Source organism: Trachurus trachurus, assembly GCF_905171665.1.
Source record: "Trachurus trachurus genome assembly, chromosome: 17".
NCBI classification, from domain to species: domain Eukaryota; kingdom Metazoa; phylum Chordata; class Actinopteri; order Carangiformes; family Carangidae; genus Trachurus; species Trachurus trachurus.
The window spans coordinates 5,083,779-5,098,926 of NC_139900.1; the positions used below are offsets into that span (position 1 = coordinate 5,083,779).

Genomic DNA, 15,148 nt, shown 5'->3' on the forward strand with positions numbered 1-15,148 from the left:
TCATGTCTTTAAGACACCTGGGAACTAATTTAATTTGTGGAAAAGGGGCAGAATATGTCTCCTTTAAGACTCAATCTTGCAGCATTTTATTAACTATTTTAATGATTGTAATAAATTCTGTGGATAAACACCTTAAAGGGATAGTTCACCCAAAATTCAAATTTTGTATTGAAGCCCCGACATGAGAAGTTGTTCTGAAAAAATTTAAATAAGTCTATATTTTAAGTTTGTTTGTAGCTGAAGCTCCAAGTGTCTCGGTTCACTGCTCTTCCTGTGTGCAGGCCTTGCGTGATTTGCACTGACCGGTGGAACAATTTCTCATGTCGGGGCTTCAATACAAGAGGGACATTACAGACGAGCAGTATGGAGGTATTTGGATGTTTTTTGGTGTGTCTTTTTGGATGAAGAAAAGTGAGCACCATTCACAACCATTATATGGACAAATACTGCTGCGCAGACCCCCCCCTGTAACTCAGAGAAGGAACGGAGGACTCTGAAACTTCTCACAGCTCTTAGTCGACATGAGGGTGAGTAGATAATGAGTGAAATTTGAATTTTGGGTGAACTATCCCTTTAAAAAGCTGTTGTGGACAGGTGCGTTGGAAGACAGAGTCCCTGTAAGGAAGAAATAAGTTGCCCACACTGTCCTTAGACTGGAAAAAAAAAGCACAATGTTTCAGTCCTCAGACCCAGTCCTCTGTCAAGCAGAGATCTTTAGTTTTTTGCCAGTTTAAGGACAGTGTGTGGGCAACTTTTTTCTTCCTTACAATGATTGTAATAAATAATATTAATAATTCCTCCTGAAAAGTGGATCATCCACCCATATATCAACCTCATGGTGGGTCTGAGGGAAGATGATTCGTTCACCAAATTCACTATGATCCCTCCTCTACTGTAGATACCACAAACATGAGTGCAAAGTATCATGGGAAATCAGAAAGTTGTTTTAGATATTTCAGTGTCTGACAGAGCGACCGGCAGCCCAGAGCTGGTAAACAGAGTTCAGGTTGTAATCTGGAGACGACGTCGACCTTCCTGTGTGAAGCCGTTACTGCCCGGGTACCTCCCGTCTCTGTGGCTGAAAACTCGACTTCCTGACGAGCCAGGAGCCTCAGCGTCAGATCGCAGCCAGGCGACCTGCCGCAACACGACTGCAGACCACAGGGAGGAACAGGGTGAGGAAACACCAGCAGCTACCGACACACAGCAGCAACGTTGGGCTGTGGTGGTGGACCAGTCGTTGCAGCAGAAGAATCAGTTCTCACGTAGAACATCAAATTTGTCTGCCATTAAATGGTTTAAAGGGATAGTTCAACATTTTGGCAAATTTGCCCATTGCCATAATCCCTATAGTCATAGCAGTAGGTTCGTTACCTTTAATTGTCGGTGTAAGCTTTTTTTAGAACGGCGGAGCAGAGCGGCGAGCTGCTCAGAGCTATGCTATGGAGGCTAAGGGAATTTCTTGGTTTCCCTCATCAAACTCATCAAATACACAATCCAACAACTCCACAACGCTCTGGTGGACAAGTTGTGACCTGCACATTCACCACGCTATGAGATAATAATGGAACTTTATGAAACGGAGCCGTTTTCGAGGTAAATACAGGGTAAATGCAGAGACTGCTTGCTGAAAAACTGTCCCTGAAGGCAACGCGCATCAACGGTTTTGCATGAATTTCCCTCTAAAACAACTCTGTGTGGTAACGTTCTGTTATTATCTCATAGCGTGGTGAATGTGCAGGTCACAACTTGTCCACGACAGCGTTTTGGAGTTGTTGGATTGTGTATTTGATGAGGTTGATGAGGGAAACCAAGAAATTCCATTAGCCTCCGTAGCGTAGCTCTGAGCAGCTCACGGCTCTGCTCCGCCGTTCTAAAAATATCTTGCACCGACAATTAAAGGTAACGAACCTACTGCTATGACTATAGGGATTATGGCAATGGGCCAATTTGCCAAAAATGTTGAACTATCCCTTTAATGAATTCTCTCTCAACTTGTCGACTCTCTGTATCTTCTCACATTTGTCCGTGTGCACGCTCTCTGAGAAGAGACTGAGATCATCTGAGCTCCTCATCTTTCCGAGGAAACCAGCCTGAGCTGCAGCTGCACACTGGATGTTTGAGTGGTGATGTCAGCAGCGACTCCAGACGCCGGCGGTCGGCAGTCGGCGGCCAACGGGGCCAAAAAAAGCCCCCCCCCCCCCCCCCCCCAAAAAAATAAAAGCAAGAGAACGGCCCAGTGTGTTTATTATTCAGAGTTGCAGCAGAGTTCAAATTCAACACCACTCCTCCTACACTGTGACACATCATCATCTGATTCTGCATCATGATGCATTGGTATCAGTTGAGCCGTGAAAACCCTCAGTGAAAGTTTAAACATCCACTGCTGCATCACACGTGCAAATCAGCACCAACGATGAATTATTATTATATTATATTATTTTTTTATTATTATTATTTTTTTTTTGAATTTTTCAAAATATTGTGCAATGTGCATTTGTTAGCCTTTTTTTTTTTTTTTTACATACAGAGAGTACAGGTTTTGAAAAGGGTTTAAGTTCACTTTATAATGGAGTATGTTAATTTCTAGGCTCCTACAGTATCTGTGTGCAGATAAATGTTAAAAATGCTAAAGACTAAAAATCGAGAGAATCTGCAATATCGTAGAATCGCAATTTAAATCGAATCGCCATCCAAAAAATCGTAGAAGAATCGAATTGGGAGAAAAGCATATTGTCCCAGCCCTACTAATAATTTATCAGTAAAAACTTGAATTAAAGAACAGGCATGTGCAAAACAAATGGGCGGGGCTATGGGATAGAAATGGGATTGGGCTAAAGTTTGTTTGTAGCAGCAATTCTTGATTTAGAACTATTTAGGGGCTTTTATTTTGAAAATTTAAGTTAGTTTTTAGCAGCAATTCTTTATTTGGAACTACTTAGGGGGCTTTTATTTTGAAAATTTCTGATTAAAGTTCAGAAGTGTTTATTACTCATTTGAAAGACATCTAAAACAGTCGTATGTGTTATGAAAAAAAAAAAAAAAACTTTTAATGCTGACGTTTATCTTTAGCATAAACGTTTAGCCAACTCTGCTGTGTGCACAATGTCATTATTAAACCAACAGTTAAAACTGTGTGCTGTGTTCTGCTGTGTTGTGAAGTTTGTTTAATAATTAATTGATATTACCAAAGCAGCTGTCAGTCATTCACAAAATAAAAATGCTGAACATCCGATTTCCACAACACGGAAAGAGGAAGTGAAGTGAACTAAACTGGTGGAGGATGACACATCTCAGTGATTCTGACTAAATCCAAAAGATAATTTTCCCTCCCTGGTTTCAGACTCAACAACAACAACAGGAGGAGGAGGAGAAGGGACGAGTTCACGTCTCTTTTTTGGTGGGGACTCTTTTCCTGTGGACGCCGGCTATCGCAGCCAGGATCTAGAAGATAAAACGTGTTTGAGGACGGGAAGGAAGACATCGTTCAGGGAGGAGGAATGCACGGATAAAAGGACGAGTGAGGCCGGCCGGAGCAGCGTTCAGGGAGAATGAGATCGTACTAAAAACAGAGCTGTGGTTCCTTCAGACAGAGGTGAGAGGTGGAGGATGCCACTGACTTTACTGCTGCAGCACAACAAGTACAGACGTGATACAGCATAACTCATCTGCTGCAAGACACCAAATCCACATGAACCCCGGGGACGGCCGAACTAGAACCGGTCAACAACAGACAGACGCCTCATTTTCTGTTTCTACTTTACAAATCTGGAATTTAATGATGACATCAAATTAAAATCCAGACTTTAGTAATCATGTCAGGCTGCACTGGGCTGGTCTTTATTTAGACTCAGTTTTACTCCTCACTGTGGCTTTTAACCCTGATTGAAATCTGTACATTTGGGTTCTTGTGGTCATATCGTTTTTTACTTCCTGTGCTTTAATTTCATTTTATCTTGAATAACTACAGACGTGGACAAGATTGTTGGTACCCTTCGTTAAAGAAAGAAAAAACACAATTGTCACTGAAATAACTTGAAACTGACAAAAGCAATACATTTTTAATAACATTTTGGACGAGAATCATCAAGCATTGCTTTTGAATTGCTTTTGGATTAAAAAATTCAGCTCTGGATCAAAAAGCTTCAGTTTTGGATCAAAAAGCTTTAGTTTGGGATCAAAAAACTCCAGTTTGGGATAAAAAAACTCTGGTTTTGTATCAACAAGCTTCAGCTCTGGATCAAAAAGCTTCGGTTTGGGATCAAAAAGCTTCAGCTATGGATCAAAAAGCTCTGGTTTTGTATCAAAAAGCTTCAGCTCTGGTTCAAAAAGCTCCAGTTCTGGATAAAAAAGCTTCAGCTCTGGATCAAAAAGCTTCAGTTTTGTATGAAAAAGCTTCAGTTTTGTATCAAAAAGCTCCAGTTTAGGATCAAAAAGCTCCAGTTTTGGATAAAAAAAACTCCAGTTTAGGATCAAAAAGCTCTGGTTTTGTATCAACAAGCTTCAGCTCTGGATCAAAAAGCTTCAGCTCTGGATCAAAAAGCTCCAGTTTTGGATCAAAAAGCTTCAGCTCTGGACCAAAAAGCTTCAGTTTTGGATCAAAAAGCTTCAGCTCTGGACTAAAAAGCTTCAGTTTTGGATCAAAAAGCTTCAGTTTTGGATCAAAAAGCTTCAGCTCTGGATCAAAAAGCTTCAGTTCTGGATCAAAAGGCTTCAGCTTTGGATCAAAAAGCTTTAGTTCTGGATCAAAAAACTTCAGTTTTGGATCAAAAAGCTTCAGTTCTGGATCAAAAAGCTTTGGTTTTGTATCAACAAGCTTCAGCTCTGGATCAAAAAGCTTTAGTTTCGGATCAAAAAGCTTCAGCTCTGGATCAAAAAGCTTAAGTTTTGGATTAAAAAGCTCTGGTTTTGTATCAAAAAGCTTCAGCTCTGGATCAAAAAGCTTAAGTTTTGGATATAAAAGCTCTGGTTTTGGATCAAAAAGCTTCAGCTCTGGATCAAAAAGCTTCAGTTTTGGATCAAAAAGCTTTAGTTTTGGATCAAAAAGCTTCAGCTCTGGATCAAAAAGCTTTAGTTTGGGATCAAAAAGCTCCAGTTTGGGATCAAAAAGCTTCAGTTTTGGATCAAAGAGCTCCAGTTTCATCTCATCTGTCCACAAAGCTTCTGGGAGAACGTCCTTTGGTCCTTTTACTTTTGTCAGTTTCAAGTTATTTCAGTGACAATTGTGGGTTTTTATTTCTTTAACAGAAGGGCACCAACAATTTCGTCCACATCTGCACATGTGTAGCGCTTTGGTTAACCAGGCTTTATAAATAAAGTTGCATTGGATAATCTATAACAATAAGGATATGATTATGTAAAAACAAAAACTACATGAATGATAGTGTTTTGCACTTATTTGTTTTTAAAGATTTGTGCTTGATCTTTAAATCTGTTTTTTAAGCATCTTCAGTGTGTGGAGCTTCAGTCCAGGCTTTAATGTGGATGTTATATTGTGTTTGGCAGCTCATGGATCTTTTTATGGTTGTAAGTCAATATCATTAACAACCGGGTCGGACATTTTCAGATAATCTCCATAAAAACTCACAACATTTTAAATCCTGTCTCACTTCTCACTCACCCCCTCGTCGGTATCACATGAAAAGAAAAGGTGAAAGGTACTCACCGGTTTCTTGAGGAAGAAGACCGACAGGGCTCCGATCAGAGGCATGTCCCCCAACAGAGGCTCCATCACCACCCTCATTACTCCATGGAGCTGCAGAGAGGAGAAAGAACAGATATCATCATCATCATCATCATCATTATTATTATTATTATTACTACCGGTTATTATCAGCGACTCGTCAGTGTTGTGTCTGCTGCCGACATTAACCTCGTTATCTCTCGGGGGCCTGACGATCGCGAGCTCCGGGTTCAGACAGTTCCTAACAACAATACATCTGTCTGTGACTCCAAACATGTTTTATTCTCATCATGTCGGATTACATCACCATGTGAGTCGGCCAACAGACACATCAGACTACAAGCTGAGTTCTCCCATGACCTTAGAAAACAGCAGGAGAAGCCGGAGACAGACGTCTGGTATGAGGAGTGTGAACGAACACACAGAGGTCACAGAGTTTCAGGCGATCTGGACCAGAAAAGGCAAAAAAAAAGAAACTTTTGTTCTGGTTCTGCACCTGAGGTTTTCACAAACAGAAGAAAACTCTTTCCGTAATTCATCAGAAAGTGGGTGTGGTTAATTTAATTTAATTTAATGTAATTTAAAAAGGACAACGTACGTTAATAACATCAGTTCTTTTCTCTTTTTATGGAAGAGAAAAGAGGAAGCCCAAAACGTAAATGTACCGGGATTAGCAAGTAGCTAATTTTCACCCGCAGTCCTCTGGCAGTTTACATAGAGAAGAAAGGGGGCGTGGCAACTGCTTTGTTGTGACATCACAAAGTCGCAGGAAGTCCTGACGGCTGGTTTTAAGGCTCAGTTTCTGAATACAGAGCTGCTTTATGATTTGACTACACATGGAAATCCATACCTTTATACTGTATGGAGCTTTAACACAAACATCTACCTTTATACTGTATGGAGCTTTAACACAAACATCTACCTTTATACTGTATGGAGCTTTAACACAAACATCTACCTTTATAATGTATGGAGCTTTAAATATAGTTCAAAATTGCTAAAAACTGGATTTAAATGAGGAACTATCTGGTGAAACAATAAAAAAAAAAACAGAATTTTGAGTCTGAGTAGATGTTTGTTGAGCCAACACCAAAATACACAGTTTCCATTTTCAGCCCGGGACAAAAAACTGGACGTCTTCCACTTCTGCAATAATGGATCTCGACAGCAGCGCAGCCTGTAAATGACTCTGTGGGGACAGAAAAAGCTATGGACCCTTAAATCTGAGTAAGAACTGTGCAAACTCCTATTTTTTTTTTTTTTTTCGTTTTCCAATAGAAACAGCTGTGCAGCCGACCTCTGTTCACACTCGTCGACACGACACAGAGGATTTCTCGGTCTGAACTTCTGTTGCTCGTCTCGTCTACAATTTGATGTCATAACCTCATTTATCTTCTTTTCTAACCTCACCCTCGTGTCATTATGCAATTTGTCACACACACATAAAGTCTGCAACATTTGGCTGCGTCGGCTAGTTCCAATCCAGACTGTAAGATGCTGCTAAGATCTGGGACTCAAACCAAACCATGTTGCAGCAGCGGAGGCAGATGGAAGTTGTCTTGTTGTTTTGTAGCTGCTGATTCTTCAGAAACCTTCTGTGAGTGAAGGTTTCCCCTCTGAGCTTCTCATTATTATCATTATTATTATTACGGAGGAGGAAGAGGAGGAAGAGGAAGAAGAGGAGGAAGAGGAGGGGGATTAAGCAGTGACTCAAACCTCAGATATGTAGACTGCCCGTCTGCAGCACCAAATTTGGTTGCAGCTCGCTCTGAGTAATCAAATACCAGCATTTTGCTCATCAAAACCAGTGCAATGGAAAGATTGGAGATATGCTTGTGTTTACCCCTCACCCCCCCCCCCCCCCCCCCCCTCCCCCTCCCCTCCTGTAAATCATGAGCGGCTGATAAAGTTGTGTGAGGAATTAGTTCAAGCAGAGGAGAGAGAAGTTGTTTCACACTCTGGTTGGAAAGTTGCAGTCTGACAGCGAGCGGGAGCAAAAAAAAAAAGAAAAGAAAAGAAAGAAACAGCCGTACGTCTCCTATATCCTTCACACTAAGCTCTAAGTCAACGTCTCTGCTATCTGAACCACTTCTTCCTTCTTCAGCCGACACACACGCAGCCCGGCGACGGCGGCGAGCTGTAAGATTTAAGCCGCACACAAAAAGGCAAATATTGACTTAGCGTCACACATGTCATCGTCGTCTCCCTCTTTCTCTCTCTGTAAATCTTCTCTCTCCTCTCCTCTCTCACTTTCTCTCTGATCTCTGAACAGCAAACATGGCCTGATGCTGCGCCGGCGGCCGAGTGGATAACGTCTGTTTTATCAGGCCTCTGTCAACACATTATGTAAAAGTGTGTCTGCACAGGGCCACAGGTTAATGAGGGAGGGAGGGAGGGACTGATAAAGTGTCTCAGACTACTGTCACTTCCCTTTGAACAACTACACTGTGGAAGATAAATACATCAGTCATTTGTATATTTATATATGCAGTACAGTGCTGCTTGAAAGTTTGTTCCTCCAAACATGGTGGCTGTGACTGTTCATTCAAACCTTTATTAAAGCCTCAAAAATCATTGACGTTTCCTGCATTTGCAATGACGTTGAGGTACAACAGCAGAAAAATACAAATCAAACAAGAGATTAAATCTGAACTCTCCTTCTCTGTGTCTCTAACCCTCCTCTCCTCCATGTGCATCTGTTTCCAACGAAGCCGGTTAAACTAAAAGCAGATTTCCCCAGTTCAGAAAAAACCTGTGGGACTTGAAGTGTTAGATAGTCAGCTGAGCAGGTTTGGTTTGGTCCTGTGATCCAGTCCAGCATGGATGCTAAATATGGTGGTTAATGTCCAGTAAGGGCTTTATGGATAAAAAGATAAAAGTGTTTTAAGTGTTTATCACGCCTCTGTGCAGGGGAGGATTGTGGCCAAATAATTCAGTTATGGACTCCTGTGAGGCTCCAATTAGAGATTATTTATTTAAAGGATCATAGGGCAGGATTTGTGAGAAAATACACCTGTGTTTTATGTTTTTACCGCGGCAGAGCGATTGATATAACAGAGTGGCGACACTCCCACTCGCTCTGAACCACGGTGGATCCAAATGACTGTTTGGGAAGCAATGGACTCTTCGCCCGCCAGTAAACGACCCAGCACAACTGAAAGCCCTGTTAAAAGCCATACTAACAATCATCTATCACCTATCTATCTATCTATCTATCTATCTATCTATCTATCTATCTATCTATCTATCTATCTATCTATCTATCTAAAAGTTTTATCCTGACACGACGTCCTAACGCCCACTCCACCTGTACACACCTGGATGCTTTTGATTCCAGCTCTGCAGTAGTATTTCTTTATGTCCACGTCGATCTCTGTGTTCCCAACAAAACTGAAAGAGAAACAAAAATGTAATTATTGGATTTGTATCATGGAGACGTGAACGAAAAACTGTAAATAAGCAGCACAAATACTTTAATCGTAAAAGGATCACACAAGAATATTCTGAACCGTTTTTAAATAATTCAGAAGAAAGCAGTGGGACCAGGCAATAAAAACATTATTTATCGTGATGTTTTTAATGGGTTTGTTGACATTTTTTGTATTTTTGTATATGTGTTTGTATATGTCTTTAAATATACTGTATGCCTATATATTAAAGGGATTAAGATTAGTGATAATATGTTAGAATAAATCTATATGCCTATATATTAGAGAGATAAAGATTAGTGGTGATATATTAGAATAAATCCACCTAAATGAATTTATAAATTAACTTATTGTATAGATTATAATGACAAGGAAGCTTCGTAGCTAATTTATGAATAGGGGGTGGGAGTAAATACTAAGTTTTACTTCTTTCCACTCCTTTTCGGATATGAAAAAAAAAAATCAAATTATCTTCATATAAAATTATTTAATTTCTTTCGTGTGTTCTTTGCAAAGTATTTATTTGTTTTGTCTGTCCATTACTGAATTATTTCTTATTTCTTTTTAACATGTCCGAAATAAACTGAAACTAACAAGCTAACTAACAACTATAAAACTATAGATCAATACTAGCATCGTCTTGTAGAAATGTGTGGTTGAGCTGGGAGTTTATGGGATGTTTTGCTGCTGCTGCTGGAGGTTTTACTGTTACCTGATCTGCAGGTCCATGATCACCTGCCTCTTGTCCACGTTCTCCGTGTAAACCTTCACCCCGTTCACTCTGAGCGGCTGCAGAGACACAGGTGAGATAAAAACAGTTTCAGGTGAGTGAACCGCTCTGGACTTGAACCTCTCTGCTCTGCTCTGCACCGACGTGACGACGGGAACTAAATCTGGGTCGGCAGCATGTGGTTTAAGTCACAGAAGACAGAAGGAGAGTAATTCAAACCCAGATTCACTTTTGATGCTTTTGTTCTTCTCCAGCAAAATAAAAAAAGGAGCAGAAAATAGAAAATTCATGGAAGTCATGGAAGTTCAGCAGCAACAAAGTAGACGGAAATAGAAACACGCCAATAAAAGATCTAAACACATAGAGTAGTCTTTGAGAGAAGCCACGAGCAGCAGAGCGACGGTAACAGCTGCTTTTATTGTTCTGCTTCAAGACTAATTTAATCCTCACTATTGAATTTTCTTTTCTCTCGTAAAAAATCGTATCATATTTTACACTTTGTGATCTACAAGAAAACACAAAAAACATCTCCTCTGTGTTCTGATTGGCTGAGTGTTTTATGAAGTCTTCCAATAAAAAACAGGAGCAGATTTCAGAATAAAACACTCAGAAAAACCAAATCCTGCAAGGTGTAGCCTACTGCTTTGTTGTGACATCACAAAGTGACAGGAAGTCCTGACGGCTGGTTTTAAGGCTCAGTTTCTGAATACAGGCTGTGTGCATTTCTCTGTGGAATGAGGCTTTGATACTTTCACAGTATTAATATAGAACCTAGAGCTGCTTTATAATCACACTACACATGGACATCTACCTTTATACTGTATGGAGCTTTAACACAAACATCTACCTTTCTACTGTATGGAGCTTTAATACAAACATCTACCTTTATACTGTATGGAGCTTTAACACAAACATCTACCTTTATACTGAGCTTTAACACAAACATCTACCTTTATACTGTATGGAGCTTTAACACAAACATCTACCTTTATACTGTATGGAGCTTTAATACAAACATCTACCTTTATACTGTATGGAGCTTTAACACAAACATCTACCCTTCTAAAACACTATTAATAACAAATTTGAATGCACATGCAAATTTTCAGCTCTTATTTAGTTTCCATGTTGAAAAAGGACTTAACTACAGTTAGAACCAGTAAAAACTAGAGACGGTAGTGGTTTCATTTGTTCGTAGGCGCCACACTTGTCTTCTTTTTTTACACTTTTGATTCATTGATCATCCAAACTACTTCAGGATGCACATCGTGGTGTCGTCACCTTGTCGCCCATGTCGATCTTGGTGAAGCAGAAGGAGCTGAGATGAGGGTTGGCGCTCTTCACCGCCGGCTCGATGGTCTCTCTGAACAGCTTGTCCACGAACTGGCAGATGAACGGCCACATCTGCTTCACCGTCTGAGGGATGGAGGGAAAGAGGAGGGAAGGAGGGAAGAATTAGAAAAATGTCATTCTGTCGACACACGGGAGCTGAAAAGCTGGCGAACAGCGCCGGCTGCAGAGCGACGGCGTGGAGGGATTTGGAAAACAGAACGATGCAGATCAATACTCACACAATGATCATTATATATTATAACTTCCAGGCTTCCTGCACTTACACGCTCAATTAATGATGAGATTATGACAAATTCATTGCAAAACTTTTGAATTAAATATCATTATCATAATAATTTATGACCTAACTCTGTTTCTCTGTTTTTCCTTTATGAATAATATCAACCATTAGAGCCTGAACACTGATATAATTCCTCACTGCTGTTTCTGCTGCTGACCGATGAGCCAATTAAAATCACTGTTGTTCACATCATTTGTGCATCGATGGGAGGAAGTAGAAATGATTTATTTTCCAGGACTCGGAGAACACAAAACTTTCCAGCATATTTGGCCTTTCCTCTCCATTTTTTATTTTTCCATAAGTGCAGAAGAGTTTTCCAGGTTTTTCCCAGGACACTTCAGCATCAGAGACTGAACTTCAGGAACTAAATCTAAACCGTCTGCACAAAGAACAACTGCAGACATCTTTATTTCTCAGCTCATTGTGGTCACAGCTCTGAAACGACTGCATTTAAATAATCCTCATTAAAATCTGAGTCACATTTCAGCGTAATAATAGTAGTAATAATAATATAATAGTAATAATATTTATGTTTAAAACTTAAAGGGATAGTATCATTTTTTTAAAGTGGGGTTGTATGATCTACAAATAGCCCCTAAGTACTTTAATTGCAGTAAAAGACTCTTTTAGGCTGCGAAAATAGGCCGTTTCTTTGGGTCTGTTCACAACACTGTATGTTGTAAATCTCTGGGCAGGGCTATTATGGGCTGGCGTTGCTAACGGGAGGAGTGCAGAGAGTCTTCTACTGCAATTAAAGTACTTAGGGGCTATTTGTAGATCATACAACCCCACTTTAAAAAAAAATGATACTATCCCTTTAAAGTCCCCCTAAAGAGGAATTTTAAAATTTATAAAATGGCTCTGCTATGACTATTTTCTTATTAAAATAGCTTTCCCACAAAAAAGTTGTTCAAAAGAACTCCCAAAGAGGCTAAAAACACGTCTACTATTTCTCCCTCATTGAGAAATCCAGATTCTATGAATATTCATGAGTATGCAAATGTGTCATGATAATACCTCTCGGCCACGGCAACTAATGATATTACTGTTGAACATCTAGCTGTAGGCCTATAAGTAGATTTGAAGTGTCACCATCACAGTGAACAACAAATGAGATGCAGAACAAAATCAACGGGATTGGTTGCTATAGGGATTATGACGTATTAATCCCGACTGTTTGCTGAAAAACTGAATCCGACTTTTTCAGACTCTGGCTTTGAAACTGCATTTTCAAATCTAAAATGCTCAGTTGTGGCCGCATTAGCGACTTTGCTGCTGAAATGTCTTGTAGCAGAACCCAAACACGACACTCACATGTTAATAATATTTTTTTTAAAGTAAATGTTTGGTTTAGGGGGACCTTAAAGGGATAGTAGCATTTTTTTTTAAAGTGAGGTAGTATGATCTACAAATAGCCCCTAAGTACTTTAATTGATGGAACTGTGTATTTTTTTTCATGTAAAACCTCTTTTAGGCCGCGAAAATAGGCCGTTTCTTTGGGTCTGTTCACAACACTGTATGTTGTAAATCTCTGGGCAGGGCTATGGGCTGGCGTTGCTAACGGGAGGAGTGCAGAGAGTCTTCTACTGCAATTAAAGTACTTAGGGGCTATTTGTAGATCGTACAACCCCACTTTAAAAAAAATGCTACTATCCCTTTAATGAGTCTCATTTACTGAGACAATGAAGGGATCAGTTCATTGTTCACATCCACAAACCGACTTTATCTCCGCTGCATGAGCTCAGATGACGTCATACAGACGGGGATTATCTCTTCTAGTGATCAATAAAGGGAAATGCTGGTTTTTCTCTTTTAAAATGCCACATTCACAGACACACACATACTACTGACACTCTGTGAGTCTGTGTCTGAGTCGTCTGCTGCTCCGTGACCCAGAAACAACTCTGAGACAGGAAGACGACGTGGACTTGCATGAGTGAACACGCAGGAATGTCGTCACCTGACATCATGTTTTGGGGGCGCGGCCGCTCCGCTGTGGACGAACCAGATTTTCCACCTTGTGGTTGTTTTGTCTCCTCCAACCGGTCCAGTCACAGGAAGTATGTGTGTTACGTATTAAACCACTGACAGGCGGCACTACCATGTGTACTGATGTGTTTTTATACATTACTGTATATTATATTTCATCTTTATATAGACAGATACCCTTTCATTTAGATTTTCATTAGATGGATATAACCTTGTTTTCACTTTTAGCACTCCCCTCCCCCTTCCCCTTCAGGCTGCACTTGAAAATAAGAATTTTGTTCTTAATTTGCTCACCTGGTTAAATAAAGGTTAAATAAAAAAAATAAAAAAATATTCTATACTGTTTATTTCAAGGGGAGAGGGAAGCAGCTTTTTGATTCTTCTGTACGTCCTGGAAATAAGGAAATGTAATAAAAAAATCTTGAAAGTTGAATCTGGTTCACTTCTCGTTCCTCAGCATCTACGGTGTCCTGAGTGGCCCATTTAAAGGGTGAGTTTGTCAACTACAAGATTTTAATCAAGATAAAAAATGACCACCAAGTAAAATATAGGATAAAATATAGATATATATTTATTATTCAGCAGCAGTTAAGGGGTTAAATGTGAAATAGAGTCATTTTATCACTTACTGGGTCAAACTTGTAACATTAAAAAAGGATAATACTTTATGTTTTTCATCTTTCTTACGTTTCTGAGCTTTGGAGAAACTGAAATCGTTCTTATTGCTTCATTAAATCAAACTGTGTGTGTGCGTGTGCGTGTGTGTGTGTGTGTGTGTGTGTGTGTGTGTGTGTGTGTGTGTGTGTGTGTGTGTGTGTGTGTGTGTGTGTGTGCAAACAACCATAAAAGAAAAATAGACCGTGAGCATCAGTGCATCAGGTTTGGATATTAAAAAGCTATTTTCCCGATGATCAACATCCATTAATGTTTTACTGGAACCACTCAACGTGTCCACATCAACATGAACATTACCCATAAGTGTTGCTCCACCAGGTGCCAGATTCTCTCTCTCTCTCTCTCTCTCTCTGTCTCTCTCTCTCCGGGGAGTCGGCGGCCGAGCGGCAGTGGGTCAGGGTCTATCACAGCTCCAGATTCAGTTCCTATTTATACTCACACTACTCTACTCTACCTGTCTGTCTGCTGCTCTGGCTAACAGGCTGCGGCACCTGCTGTACTACACAGGAAACTGGAGAGAGGAAGTGTTGCTGTGTGTGTGTGTGTGTGTGTGTGTGTGTGTGTGTGTGTGTGTGTTGTTGTCCCTTATTCAGCCACTCCACTCTCTCCACATCTGGATAATGGACCTGGAATAATAAAAAAAAAGACAGAAAAACCAGAGTTAGAGTTGTTTGGGTTGTTACAGACTGGCTCTGTATGTGGGTCAGAGCTGAACACATGTAAGTGCATCATGGGTCAGATTTGTAGCTGCTTTCTATTGACAATCAGACCATTTAGATCAGGCATCACCAAATGGCGGACCTCGGTCCGGATCCGGACCGAGTGATGGTTCGATCCGGACCCGAGACCAATCTCTAATAAGTTACAGTAACATTTTCCTGGAGCATTTTTTTCCGACGGGACAGCGGGCTCAGCTATAGGTCAATACGGCAGCTTCACTCAATTGAGCCAATCAGATCGTTTGTTTACCCTGCGCGGCCAGTGCGTCCGAGAGGGAAAGAGAAAGGAGA

At 40.4% G+C, this 15,148-nt stretch overlaps 1 protein-coding gene across 1 annotated transcript in view; it reads right to left on the reverse strand.

The window, feature by feature from the left end:
* The window catches only part of esyt2a (extended synaptotagmin-like protein 2a), a 68,964-nt gene that overhangs the window by 33,067 nt on the left and 20,749 nt on the right, over positions 1-15,148 (reverse strand). The window contains exons 3-7 of the mRNA XM_083991985.1: positions 14,723-14,764; positions 11,123-11,257; positions 9,824-9,900; positions 9,001-9,073; positions 5,666-5,755 (exon numbers count right to left, since the gene is read on the reverse strand). Of these exons, the coding sequence (XP_083848111.1) occupies positions 5,666-5,755; positions 9,001-9,073; positions 9,824-9,900; positions 11,123-11,257; positions 14,723-14,764 (417 nt within the window). The remainder of the gene's footprint in view (positions 1-5,665; positions 5,756-9,000; positions 9,074-9,823; positions 9,901-11,122; positions 11,258-14,722; positions 14,765-15,148) is intronic.